Genomic DNA, 15041 nt, shown 5'->3' with positions numbered 1-15041 from the left:
TTTAATAATTATTTAGCCTCTGCCTTTATACCAAACACCACAAAAGGTTCTACAGTGAGTAAATGAGAAACTGTCAGAGGCTTATAACATTTATCTCTCCTCCATGCATCGTGAAGGAAAGAAAGCTCTTGCCAAAACCAAGATCTAAGAGCTAATTATTTTCATCCCGTACCTGTACAGTAGTTATTAGACATAAAACATATCTATAAAGATTTCCAACCTCAGCAAAATCTAATTTATCCTTCCTGATACAGGAGTAAATGGATGGCAGAGCACACCCCACACGACTGTTATCCATAGCTGGTGATGATCATTTTTAGAATGAGCTTGTATTTTATTTAACTTCTTACAGAACTACTGCTAACAGATAACTGCATATGTTATCCATTTCTCTATACATCGAAATCGAGATAGTTAAATAGCCAATTAATTAGGTGTATTGAAATCCTACAACTTTTACTTCTCAAAACATAGCATATTTTTTTCCAGTCTATAAATTGGTTATCCAAGGTTGAAAAGTTTACCCCTAGCGTGAATGAAAAAGGAATTTAAGCTAATAAATCCACTGATACAGACTCATGACTGGGACTTCCTTGGAAAGGGTGTAGATCTGAGGCTTGGCCCGGTGTGGAACCCAGGTAGGAATGGGATTATGGACGTCTCTCTCCAGTGTGGCTTCATCTCCACCATGACAATGTTTTAGGAGTGTTCTGTCATATGAAATCCAACTTCTGTTATAATTTCTCTTAAGTCCCATACATTAGGGCTACTGCTTATTTAGGACGTGTATTTGCGCTGTTGTATCTGCATCATTGATATCTTGGCCTGGGACAAGAGACTAAAGAGATCTGTCCAATGCGCCTTAGCCCATAATAGGGAAACCATGCCCCTCAAACACCTAGAGAATGTTTCCTGTGTGTCTGACCAAACACAGCCTTGACATGCCTCCCAGATCACTGCCACAAAAATACTTTTCTATGCTAAAGCTGTATTTCCAACCGTCGTCTACAAATATGTGAGTTAATGAGCTGGGTGCATTTGGAATTCAACCTGTAAAATATGCTTTATTTTTTAGGTTTCATATCAAAAAATTTAACTTACTGCACTTCCATTTTATAGATACACAAAATTATCTGATCCTGCCAATTGGCTAAAAATAGATCCTGTGAATGGACACATAACTACAATTGCTGTTTTGGACAGAGAATCGCCAAATGTGAAAAACAATATATATAATGCCACTTTCCTTGCTTCTGACAATGGTATGTAATTAAATATATTCACTGTATTCTTCTGTATGTTGATTAAAGAGAGTAGATGCACAGGAATACATGCACGGGAGTTGCAGTTTTCTATAAAACTCAGTTGTCTACAAAACTGACCTTTATTACTCTAAGGGCTGAACTTTAATTTTCCATTTCCAATGGGCTTTCTATGACATGAACGTTCTCCTTGTCCATACACCTTCTCTCTTAGCCTGGCACTGTGATTATAGACCTTCGTTGTCTTACTGCCCTGCCACACCTTGATACCTTGAGTCTATCTTCAGTGTTCCTAAGACATGGTGTTTTTGAGTTGGTCCTTTGATATTCTTCTAGTCAGTCTGTTTGCTACCATCAGTATGTGTGTCTCTAGCAATCTTCCTTTTTCTAATTCCTGGCTTCTGTCTGCCATGGACTAGGAAACTCTTAATTTTGTGCATAAATTGAGATAAGTGAGTAGTGAGCTTTAGGGTGTTGATTTTGGAACATATACTTTGGCATCTTATTTTTTTTTTTTTCCTTTCTGAGTCTCTGCTGGGTTTTAATTGGTTGAGATTAATAGAGGAGCACTTTCTTTTTCAGCTATGTAGGATAAAAGGGACTTATGTAAACCTGGTGATGGGCATATTTTACTTTGTTAGCTCTCAGTGTGAAGTGTGTTTAAGAGTACAAGCTCTGGAGTCCTACCTGACACCCTGGGTCCAGACTTTAACTCTACTACTTTCTAACTGTGGGATTGGCAGTAAGGTTTTAAATCTCTTGGTTTCCTTTTTTTTAAATAGAGATAATGTTATCAGTACCTAACTCATAATGTTTTGAGGAACATATAATGGCTTCTATATAAAGCATTTAAAACAGTGCCTGGTACAAACTAATCACTCAAGTATTTCTATTATGTGTTCATCATTTCAAAACTGAATCATTTATGTGTGTGTGTGTGTATATATATATATATATATATATATATATATATATTTTCTTTTTGTTTTATTTGGAGACAGGATCTTATTCTGTAACCCAGGCCAGAGTGCAGTGGCGACATCATAGCTCATTGCAACCTCAACCTCCTGGTCTTAAGCGATCCTCCTGCCACAGCCTCCCAAGTAGCTTGGACTGTCGGTGCACACCACCACAGCCGGCTAATTTTTCTATTTTTAGTAGAGGTGAAGTCTTGCTCTTGCTCAGGCTGGTCTCGAACTCATGATTTCAAGCTATCCTCCCAGTTCGGCCTCCCAAAGTGCTAGGATTACAGGTGTGAGCCACCATGCCCAGCCCACACCTATATTTAAAAATATTTTTATTGTTAAACTATGAATGTTAGCATTAATAAAATGGGCTTCAATTTGGTAGTTAAGATGTGCAGTTTGAGAAACATTACCTATCAACACTTTCGATAAGAACAATTTCAGTGAAGCTTTCCAAATCCCGTATAACAAGATTCAGTGAGATTACCATCTGTAGTAAATCTACGTGGTGACAGGGCCAAAGCAATGTTTCTTATACTTTCTAATGGAGGACCTCCTGTTCAAATGTTTAGGGTTGTAACTTTGTAGGAATAGCCTCTGCCATGTACCTCAAAGAATAGCATTAGTATCTATTTTATGTTTTTTTGCCATATATGATATTAATATAAGTAGTTGTTTTCCTCTACAGTGGAATTTAAAGTAATACATCTTCAACCATGATGTTGAGATTTAAAGAGCCATAAAATTATATGTGTGTTTGTTGGTTGTGAGTTACAACCAGATTTCTCATTCATTAGGGTGGATTGTTTTCTAATCAAAAGAGTGTTTGATATGGGAGAGAAGAGAGCTGTTAAATCTATGTAGCTGTGATGCTTTGCAGATGCACTTGACTTTATATCACAAGGCTGAATTTGGAGGCCCAGTTCTCCTTGATGATTGAGCAAACTCTTATACTCTCTGTACCTTAATGTCATTATTGATAAATCGTTTTGCTGGTTGCCTATTCTATAAAGTTGTTATAAAAGTCTAGAAATATTCAACGTGATAATAAATATGAAGGTCACTTAAACTATCGAGTATCATCGTGGTTGTGGTGGTAGTAGAATATTATAACAGCCACTGTACCCCTCCACTTTAACTCTCCATGCTCTCGGGACCATCATGTTCTTCAAAGTGCTTGGTAGAGATTCCTCCTGATTCCATCCTTAGAACTATGTGTGTCCACCTTTCTAGTTGGCATGACTTTGGGTAGGTCACTTAAATCTCTGGGCTATGTATCATTATTTATAAAATATCTATAATATAGCAGAAGCCAAATCACTTTGGCTAGATTATCATGTAATGTGGTAGAGACAACATTTCATACTAGAATGAGAATGGATTTGGGGCAGACCAGTCCTTAGTTACAATCTATCACTTCTAACAGTGTATGACCAAGAGCAGTTTACAGAGACTCAAGTTCCTCATCTGTTTACACCTGCTTCATGGAATTACAATGAAATAATGTATGTAGAGCAACCTAATACTTTCTCAAGCAGGTAGTCGGTTGGTCAATAAATATCACTTCTTTTCCTCATGGTGTTCCTTCCCAAGATAAGGTCTGTGGGTTCACTATAATATCACTGGTCTGGAGACTCTTTCAATAGGTTGCAGCTGTGTTGGAGCTTTAAAAGTATTCTTATGTTCTTTCACACACATGCCTTGGTTCTCCATCAAAAAGTAGGGTCCACAAGATCATGAGCCCCATGTCCGGCATCTCTGGAGGGGTGTGGTCTGCATGGACCCTGAGTGATGGGCAACAGCAGGGGCATTCTTTGTCACCATGCTCAGCTACTGCAGAGCAGCAGTGTCTGCTCAGGGTCATTCTAGAAGGGAAGCAAGAAGTGTTAGCTTTGCACTGGAAACAGTTTGTCCAGATGCTGTGGCAACTAGATTTTTCCAAAGTTACACAGGGATATAAGGGCAAGAAGCTTTGAGAATTTCATCATAATTGAGGCTCATTGGAGAGAACTGTTCAGCACCTGCTTGTGATTTTTCTCACTTTTAAGGAATTCCTCCTATGAGTGGAACAGGAACGCTGCAGATCTACTTACTTGATATTAATGACAATGCCCCTCAAGTGTTACCTCAAGAGGCAGAGACTTGTGAAACTCCAGACCCCAATTCAATTAACATTACAGCACTTGATTATGACATTGATCCAAATGCTGGACCATTTGCTTTTGATCTTCCTTTATCTCCAGTGACTATTAAGAGAAATTGGACCATCACTCGGCTTAATGGTAAGAATAGGTTAATTATTTGGATATATGTGCAATTGAGAGGCATGAAGCCTGGTATGAAAAGTTAATTTTTATGAGCTTCATAATCTTCTCATTAAACATATTTTAAAAGCTACTTAAAGTTTAAATAAGATATTAAAAGCCTTTAAAGCCCAAAAGTTCTTCACAATGCAGCATAGTTGTCATCCACTTTATGTGTACTCTTAGATAGTAAATACATTCTGGAAAATGCTATGTGTTTTTCATCACGTGAGGTATTAACTATCGAACCGTATTTTTCCTTTTTCCTATAGGTGATTTTGCTCAGCTTAATTTAAAGATAAAATTTCTTGAAGCTGGTATCTATGAAGTTCCCATCATAATCACAGACTCGGGTAATCCTCCCAAATCAAATATTTCCATCCTGCGCGTGAAGGTTTGCCAGTGTGACTCCAACGGGGACTGCACAGATGTGGATAGGATTGTGGGTGCAGGGCTCGGCACAGGAGCCATCATTGCCATCCTGCTCTGCATCATCATCCTGCTCAGTGAGTACTTGAACTGTCCTTCAGATTTCAGTTCCTTTTGCTTTGGGGACGTTCAGCAAAGTCACTTGTGGCTGTTGCCTGGCACAGTAATGTAACAACTCTCTTTGGCCTCTGAGCATTGTCTTGCCAATCATACGTGGGAAGCCAAGTCCCCTTTAGAATGAAAAAACCCCTGATCCTTTTTTCAGGCACTTACAGTTTTGCGGCGAGCCTCATCAGCAGGCCTCCTCCCTGCTCTCTCACCCTTTTCCGACGACGATTGCTCGGGGTGCTGTAACAAACTCTTTTCATAGAAAAATGTTAAACAGTCCCAGGTTTGAGCACTTATCTTATGATTTGAGTATGAATTTATAGCCCGTAGTCGATGATTTAGGAAAATAAGTATATTGCTTTTCTTCACTTTCCTTCATATAAAGCACAGTCAGCAACCTACTCCAGTCATGCGAGCATCAAGGTATTTGTTTCTGAGGGGCTGCGTAAAATAGTGAGATTGTTCTTCACATACAGCATATTTGATAATAGAAATGATTACACAGCTCAATAAATTGTCTGCCTTTACGGTAAGTGTAGATTAAGGAATTGCTCCTTTTTTAAGGTATTTTGCAATCTTCGGTTCAATGGAATGCAAAAAATTAACCACTGGAAAGTACTTTAGGAACCACTTCTAAGTATGCAGGTTAGAAGAATAAATTGCCTGGGCCCTGAGTTTTATTGTGGAATAGCAGCAGGACTTAGTTTATTGCATGATCATGCTATGCACCAATCACTTTCTTGAAAATGTTGGCCATTTCTTTTATGTTTTCTCCATTTACAAGTGTTCTGGTAATTTAGAATTCTGTCCCTTTATTCTAAGCAATTACTATAGAAGCCTGAGCATTTTTTACTTCCTGTGTGGAGACTACTTTGGCTATAATTTGAAACCTGCATGCTATACTAATAATCCACTTGCTAGATTTAGCCCTGGAACAATGGCAAATGAGATCATGTTATCTGGCTTTAAAAGGAGGATATTTACTTTTATGGCCAATAATAAAAATGTGCTCAAATTGGAGTCATTAAATCTTTTGCTTCAGGATGTAAACTGATATCCCTAGATTTTAGACAGAATTCGTTCATAGATGTGCACTTTGGGACATGCTTCCATTTCAACTGAAATGTGCTATAGATGCCAACCAAGAAAGACTTAGGTGTGATGGATGATAGCAATGAAGGAGTGACTTTGGCATTTTGAAGGAAAATGAATTGGTGCTGATTTTAACATCAACTCTCTGGAAAATTTACAGTTCTAGACCTGGCACAAAATGTAAAGCACGAAAGCCTAATGTTATTTCAGTGCTGAAACTAATCCCCTAGCCTTCTTGTTTGAAACATGCCGTTTGATATGGAAGGGAATGCAGAATAGTGAGGCAGAACCTCGCTGGCCTCTGGGAGTCAAAAAACCTCAGAATCCAATTGCTGACCCGGTTCCAAGTCACTACCCAAGTCGTCTAGGCAAGCCTTGTCCCCCTGGAGAAGTGCCAGCCTCTGTAAATTTGGGAGTATCACAATGACTGATCAACCTGGATAAAACAGCAAGTGACAATTTAACTTACTGCTGTTTTGTGCCCTTGGAATTTATGGAGCACTCTACTAAGGGCATCTATCATCTAGCAAGTTTAAGTGAAGATAGAGAAAGCTATTGTCCCCAGGTAGAGGTGATAAAACTTGAGGACAGAGACGTTCACCAAGTGAGTTTTCAGTGCAGCAGGGACTGGAACGCACCTTCACACCCTAAACAGTGGTTGGGCCTGCTTTGTCTTCTCTCTCTTAATGGGAGGCCAGAAAGAGATACTACAGTGAAAGATGCTTTACAAGCCTTGGGCCCATATAAGGTATTAGTGTTGAATGCGATGAGTAGAGAGGTCAGGCTTTAAAAATGACAATATTATGTATTTTTACTATTCAGTCCTCGTTCTGATGTTTGTGGTATGGATGAAACGCCGGGATAAAGAACGTCAGGCCAAGCAACTTTTAATTGATCCAGAAGATGACGTAAGAGATAATATTTTAAAATATGATGAAGAAGGTGGAGGAGAAGAAGACCAGGTGAGCAATATATTAAATCTTTTAAAGGAAATTTTATGATCATATAAAATAAATAGTGGGAAGTGTTAATACGCACAGTAAGAAAATGGTATCGGGTTCCCTTTCTGTTATCAGTCACTTGAATTCTCTCCTGTGTTTGTTGCACATTTCTTGAATTTTTTTTCAATGTGCCAAATGTCATTGTGTTTATTTTGTAAGAAAATCATTAATATTGCTTCAAGGAGCCTAGGATTTAAACCCAATTCCAGTTGTATTTGTACTAATAAAAACATTTTTAACAGTTTTTCTTCATCAGATAACCAAAATAGAACTAAAAGTAGCTTCTGCATTGGATCTAGATATTTGTATGTATGGTAGAAAAGGCACGAATACTATTCATTCTGCAAATGGTTAAGAAGCAAATCCAATATTCCAGGCACTATTTTAATCCCTGAAGATACCTTGGTGAGCAGAATTAACAAATATCTTCCCTCAAGAGTCTTACTTTCCTGAGAAATATTTGAAGTTAGAGACAATGTCTAGTTCATCTTTGTGTCTGTAATGTCTGTCATGGACCTTTGCTCATAGTGGTTGTTCAATAGATGTCAAAATTCCCTTCTGGCTGTTAAATAATGTGAGCTCCCACATCACTATATACATATGGGACAGCATACTTGTTCATGGATAAGAATGACCAATAAATAGAAAACAAAGCTCTCCATCTGCTCTGAAGCAACATTTTAGATGTTATCAAAGCTGACATTTATAAGGCCTGCACTGCATGCCAGGCATGCTGAGTACATTAAGCGCCACTATCTCTTAAATCTTTGAAACCTGTTGCATTAGTACTGTGAATAGTTTCCACTTCTGTTAATAGAAAACCCAGGCTGGCTTCTGCAAAGTCATACACCTAGGAAGTAACAGATGAAGCATTTGAATGCAGGTCTGTCTGATTTTACAGCCTGAATTAGCTACTCTGATATAGTTCCTCTTGAAATTTTGTGGAAGACAGTAATATAATCCGTGAGAAATTGCTATGACAGGTAATTTTTAAGATACATTTGATAGTTATATCATTTCTACTTACTAATGCAAACATCAGGGATAATAGGCTGAAAAAGAACCCAGAATTCTTGGGTTTTGCATCATTATCAGTAAATTAAAATGTACTCCATCTTAAGTGCCTGTGTAGACAATAGCGATAGGGCTGTTAATTAAATAAAAGCAAATTTTCATGCATGTATTTTTTCTCCTCCACTCCTTTGAGGAAATGATATATCCTTTTTTGTTTTACAAAGCACATTCACATCCATTATTGTTTAATCTTCATGGCAGCCCATTAGAGTTTTCCGTTTTACGTCTGCGGAAGGTTGTGTGATTTGCTTTCAGAGTTTGTAACTGTCAGAGCCAGGACTTGGGCCTCATGTTCTGATTCCAGGGCCTGTGCTTGGTTTATAATACCTCGACTCTCTCCTTTAGAAGAGATGCATATTTAAAATATATTGAAACTTGACTTGTGTGTAAAGCTGTTTTGAATACTGACTAATTAAAGTGGATCTATAAATATACCTTAGGGTGTTTTGCTGATAGATGTCTTTGACTATTAAAGTTCATGTTTGGATTCATCCTTCCATTAATCTATCTTTTCACTTTTCTAGGCTGTGTTCAAGATCAACAAACATATATCGATCACATTCTCTCATAAATCTTCTTCCTGTACTTTATTTTTCATGTCATTATGCATAATTTTCAAGGCAGAAACCTAAATGCGACTCAATGCAGCTTCAGTAAAAATAGTGATAACCAAAGAGACACCAGTAATAACTGGATGCTGCACAAAATTGGAGGCCCGGAGAGGCAAGAACCAAGATAGTTCTCAACATCTTAGGGACTAGGCTGGTTTAATCTTTCTTCTTTCTCCCTACCAGTCCCTTCAAGAAATTGTTTAATAAGTCTTTAGTGTTGCAGTATTTTAAGAAAGACTTATTTCATTTATTGTCTTTATCCACTTAGATTGATGCTTGAGATCCAGTGGTAAAACTTAACCTATTGCAAAATTTGTTAAAATCATCATCATACATCTTCAGCTTCTTTTCCTGATCTCTAAAGGGTTTTTGTTTTGTTTGTTTGTTTGTTTGTTTTGCCCCCAGCTAAACTCTTGAGCATGACTATGCTGCTTCCTACCCACTTCCCCAACAGTCCAAGGATTTTTCAAGAACCTTCTCTGTATTGTTTTATGGGTTTAATTTTTTTTATTTGGTACTGGTCCTCCTGCAGTGTCTTTTGTGGCCCCTTGGTTCTTTGAGGGCATTTTGGTCTAGATCCAGAGACTCTGCCCATCTCCGATCCTCTGCTGTGATTTTCATATGCACTTCTCATTATAGACAATTGTGACAAAATTACGTAACAGGTTTTTTATGCATCTAACCTTTACCTCATAACAACAGAATGAAGTATGTGGTGTAGGACTGCTACACCAAGGGTTCTGTCTCCTCTGCCTCTAAAGCGGTTCATGAAATCCGTTCACTCATTCCCATCTCCACGTCCACTACCCTCACTTACCTCCATCCTGCAAGACCTTCCTAGCTGGCGTCTTGTCTCTGCTGTAACACCCCATCCACTCTCTGGAATTCATCAAATCTAAACTTCTTTCTTAGCATCGCAGCTCTTCTGCCCTGCACCCAGCCTTTGGTGTACCCCCTCACGCAGTAGGGAAGGCCTGTGGGAAAGAGTTGGTGGCAGATACCCTCGGGGTGCGAATTCCTCAAGCCGGTCCACTCATGGCGACTATGTCTCCTTCAGAGTGTAGCTGATTTGTCCTCATGCGTTTTAATGGCAGATTTCTTTCTTGTTCCTCTTTCTCCTCCTCCAGGAATAAGAGCAGCTATGGGTCTTCTTTCTCCTAAAAATGGCTTGTCAGTTTCTGTATTTTCATTTAGTTAGGCCTCATTTTGTTCTCAGGCTCGGTTTGTTCTTTGGTGTTAGAGTATGAAAAATAGTCTCCTGACCCTCCATATCCCAACAAGAAGCAGAAGGCTTCCTCTTAAACAAGAGTGTAACCACCATTCATACCAGCAAAGAACATTTTCAGCACCATAGATGCTTCCGTTGTCTGCCACAACAGGCAGTGTGCCCTCTGCCAAAAGTAACCAGTCCTTTTCATTCCTATCACTGTAGATTAGCATTCCCTATTTTTGAATTTTATGTAAATAAATTATATGTACATTTTATATAGGCTTCTGTTACTCACCATTGTGTCTGTGAGAGTCATCCATGTCGTATACAGAAGTAGGAGTAGGAGTAGGTCATTTTTGCCATTGCCAAATAGTATTTTCTTGTGAGAATTAACCACATTATTTATGCGTTCCATTACACTTGGACCTTGGAGTTTATCCAGTTCGGTTATCATAAGTAAAACTGCTATGAACATTCTTGTGCATTTTTCCGGTGCATTTCTGCTGGTGTGTGCACAGGAATTGAATTTCTAGGCCGTGGAGTGTGTGCATGTGCTCCTACCAGCTTTCTAAAGTGATTGTCCCCCCTCCCCACGGTTGTGTATGTCAGTTCTAACTGCCCTACATTCTCATCTTCACCAGCACTTGGATTTTTTCAGTCTTTTTAAACTTTAGCCACTCTGATGATGTGAGTCTAATTACGATTTAATTAGGATATTCCTGATGACTTATTTAGCCTTTTGATATTTTCTTTCATGAGATTTCTGTTCAGCCTGTTTTTCTACTTTCCTATTGGGTTGCCTGTCTTTGTCTTACTGATTTGTAGAGATCCTAATTTATTAAAGATACGAGTTCTTTGTCAGTTAAATGTATTGTAAATATTTTCTCTCATTCTTTTTTACTGTCTTAGTGATGTCCTCAGATGAACAGAAGTTTTTAATTTTAATGTTATCCAGTTCATCAATTTTTTTTCCATTATGGTTAGTGATCTTGTATCCTAATTCAGAAAAAAACTTTTCCCAAAGTAATGAATCCCCTCTCCAAAAATTTGTCTATTTGTCTATTCTTGGGCCAGTCCTATGTTGTTTAAATTACTGTAGCTTTTTAATGTCTTGATATCTGATAGGGTAAGTTCTGTGACTGTATTCATCAAGATTTTTTTGAGATTCTGGCAGATTTTCTTTTACTTTTTTTCCTTAAGAAAAAGAAGCCATTTATTTAATTATCTTATATTTGAAGTATGTTTAATCCAAGGACTTTGTTTTCTAAATAGATGTTATTGCTTTAATTCTTAAAATCATAGTCAGTTTTTGAGTCCAGCTTCATCAAATACACTGTATATATTTTCCATAATTGACATGTAGCTCCCTGTTAGAAATTTTATTTCTTTGTAGTATGTGTTAAACCTTTTTGGCAATGGAATATGCTTCATAATTTGCATTAGTTTCTTGAAGATATCATCTCTTTACAACAATGGATCTTAGAAATGGGACTGGTGCCATGCTGCATTCTGGACAAGTTTTAGGTGATTTTTATTACACACATGCGGGTATTTTACCCAGCATGTGTGTTACCGTAAGGTGTGGATAGGGATTGGGCCTTAGTAGGTGAACATGGCTTGTGACGATCAGGCACTGGTATGGTCTACTTCATGTCTCAGCTGGACAGCCTGAAAGAATCATTTTTGCCCTTGCTGAATAGTATTCCATTGTAAAACTTAACCACGTTTTATTTATCCAGCTTTAAAAGTTGGACAAGTCTCAGAGTCAGTTTAGGTTGTTGGTGGATGCCAGGTAATGACTGTGATTACAGGAAGGGCAGGTCTGTAGCAGCAGTCTCAAGAAGATTAGCCTGAAGCTGATTTAGCCAGGATTCTTATTCTTCCTGCTAAGACAAAATATCCTTCTTACTAGCAGCTAATTGATTAGACGGAAAGTAAAGCAAAGCTGTCCTTTAAGGGAGTAATTCTTATCTTCTCTGCCTTTCATTAGCATGCCTAGTTGTTTAAGTTGTATGCCAAGGTGTACAGGTTGCGAATTTCTTTAACAAAACAAGAAGGGAAAAGGAAGGAAAGAACCAAGTAAGGGAAGGAGGGAGGAAGAAAAGAAGGAGGACAATCTCTGTATCTGTTTCTCTTATCTTGTGTATAGTAGACTTTTATTAGAGCCTGTGGAGCTTTTTTAGAGCGTTTTAGTATAATGTCCAGTCTCTTCTCAGAGTGTGAGGTTCCTTCTTTATCTGCTTCACTGCTGTAATTAGCAGGGCTTTTGCTGGTTAGTAAGACATGTTTAATTACCCTCATTAGTAAACATCCTTCAGTGCCCTTTTGGCCAATGGGGTTGGTTGCAGATACACTATCGCTTTCAATGATTTTGGCAACAGTTTCCTTCCATATCAGCATCACTAATAAAATCAGGGTGAATGTACCGTATAGCCGATAGTGCACTTTCCCTGGGACCATCTCCCTAAGCCCCGGAATAGGGAACAGAAACTGTTAGCTTCCTGCTCTTTAAAGCTTAGGCTTAATTACGATTATTCTGATTATTAAACATTTATCAAGTATGTATTATGTTTACAACACTAACTTTAAAAACGTCTACCGAAATCACCTGACACTAAGCAGCTTGATTCTCTATAATAATAGCAAAAGCTATTGTTTGGTGTACCCTAGGGATTAGGCACTGTGCTAAGTGCTTTAAATACATTATTTTATTTGCCCTTCACATTTATACAGCAAAATAGGCATATATTGTTGGAAACGGTAATGGTAAAGAACCCAAACTCTGTAAAATAACTTAAAGAGGTTTATTTTGAGCTGAATATGTGTGACCATGGCTCAGACAGCCATGCCCAAGAAGCCTTGAGCAAGTGGTCCCACAATGGTTGGGTTACAGTTTGGTTTGATACACTTTAGGGAGACAGGAATTACACATAAAATCATAAATCGATGCATGGAAGGCCTATGTGGGTTTGGCCCAAAAAAGGTAGGACATTTCGAAGCTGGGGGCTTACAGGTTATAGGTGGGTTTAAAGATTCTTTGATTTGTAATTGGCTAAAAAAGTGAAGCTTTGTCTAAAGGCTTGGAATGTTTTACGTTAAGATAAGGAAGTCTGTTAATCAGAGACAAGCCACCAAGATATGGACATATATTGACAGTCAAGTGATCTATTAAGTAAATTGATGACTTGCAGGTGTGGTTTAACCTCTGTCTTACATGGCCTTAGGCCTGTTAATGATTTTGTATCTTATTGTTACAAAGAATAACTCCAAAAAGGGACAGGGCATAATATGTCTGACCTCCCTTTTCCTAGTGGTCAGAAACTTAGCTTTAAGGTTTTTGGGGGTTTCCTTGGCCAAGAGGGGGTCCAGTCAGTCAGCTACGGGGCTTATATTTTATTTTAGTTTATGGAAAGTAGCAGAGTGTAGTTTAAATCCTTGCATGCCTGAATCCAAAGAAGATGGTGTCTACAATATCATATCCCACGCTTGGAAAAGCTCATGCTCACCCAGGCAAAGAAAACACTGACTTTCAGGAAGCCACCTGAATTCACCAGAAGGCTCTCTCATCCTCAAAGTAGACCCAGCAGCTTCCTCTGCTCTCAAAATTTGACCTTGACAATTTACCATTCCCAAGACGTTGGCCTGTTGTGAGAACTCTTGATCTATGAAAGGAGGTGCTGCTCTTCATGTTGGGTGGTTTTGCAAGTGACTGTCAGGAGACACCAGGACCCTTCAGACCACAAATGGCTCAGGGGAGCAATCCCAGCCGTAAGGGATCAGAGCTTGTTGTCTCCACAGGCAGAGTTAACTCGTTAGAGACGAAAGCTGACACTGAGCAGAGCAGGTCATCACAGGAGGCTGAGCGGCTACTTAAAGTTCCAGGTCGGTTTTCTTTTCGTCACTCTTGGACTCGTAGCCCATGTGACCCACTGGTCCGTCTTCTCAGACTCACCGCTGTCGCCGAGGGCACCATCGCAATGGGCTCTGTCTCCTCTCAGTCTCTTCCAACAAGGCCCAGCACCTCTGAGGCTCAGTAAACACTGTAAGGTTCCCATTCCAGGACTGAGAGGACTCTGCCTGAATTACCACATTTGGCTTTTTAAGTTCTAGAGATTAACTGGGGGCTAGTTTTTTTTGGTATCTGAGATGGTTCTGAACTCTCAAGAAAGTACCTCAATAGTTTGGGCTGCTATAACAAAATACTATAAACTAGGTAGCTTATAAACAACACAGATTTATTTCTTATAGTTCTAAATGGTGGGAAGTCCAAGATCAAGGCACCAGCAGATTCCGCGTCTGGTTGGGGCTCACTCTGTGCTGCGTGTACGGCACCTTCTCGCTGTGTCCTCCATGGTGGAAGGGGCAAATAGGCTTCCTTGGTCTTATTTATAAGGGCACCAATCCTATTCGTGAGAGCTCCACCTCATGACCTAATCACTTCCTAAAGGCTTTTTTTGAGATGAGGTCTCACCATGTTGCCCAGGCTGGACTCAAACTCCTGGGCTCAAGCGATTCTCCCGCGCCTCAGCGCTGGGACTAAGGCACACACCACCACACCTGGTTAGCTAACTTTTTAATTTATTTTGTAGAGGTAGGGGGTTTCACTATGTTGCTTGGGCTGGTCTCCAACTCCTGACCCCAAGCGATCCTCCTGCCTTGGAGGAGGATCAAATGGTGGGATTACAGGCATGCCCCAACCCACCTAGCTCCCAACCTTAATACTGTCACGCTGGGGGTTAAGTTTCAGCATGTGAGTTTTGGGGGAACGCAAATGTTCAGACCATAGCAGTACCTAATACCAACCCAGATGGTCTGGGAGACAAGTCTGAAAGATAGATTCTGTGTCACTTTAAAGTAACAGTTCACAAACTGGGGATCTTTTCATACATAGTCCATGGCTGTGTTTTATTTAACTTGCAGAGTTCAAAAATTGACGATAATGACATAAAATTCTTGATTCCCAATCCTTTCAAAAAACTGAAAGAT

The 15041-nt window shown here is 39.1% G+C and overlaps 1 protein-coding gene across 2 annotated transcripts in view; it reads left to right on the top strand.

Annotated features, from left to right (window-relative positions):
* CDH2 (cadherin 2, type 1, N-cadherin (neuronal)) overlaps positions 1 to 15041 on the top strand; it is a 247101-nt gene that overhangs the window by 205724 nt on the left and 26336 nt on the right. For both annotated transcript variants that reach the window (XM_012641770.1, XM_012641769.1), the window contains exons 11-14: positions 1120 to 1262; positions 4276 to 4509; positions 4803 to 5036; positions 6982 to 7121. In XM_012641770.1, the coding sequence (XP_012497224.1) occupies positions 1120 to 1262; positions 4276 to 4509; positions 4803 to 5036; positions 6982 to 7121 (751 nt within the window). The remainder of the gene's footprint in view (positions 1 to 1119; positions 1263 to 4275; positions 4510 to 4802; positions 5037 to 6981; positions 7122 to 15041) is intronic.

The sequence above is a fragment of the Propithecus coquereli genome, unplaced genomic scaffold (genome assembly GCF_000956105.1).
Source record: "Propithecus coquereli isolate 6110/MARCELLA unplaced genomic scaffold, Pcoq_1.0 Scaffold17, whole genome shotgun sequence".
NCBI classification, from domain to species: domain Eukaryota; kingdom Metazoa; phylum Chordata; class Mammalia; order Primates; family Indriidae; genus Propithecus; species Propithecus coquereli.
This window is presented reverse-complemented; position numbering and strand designations above follow the sequence as displayed.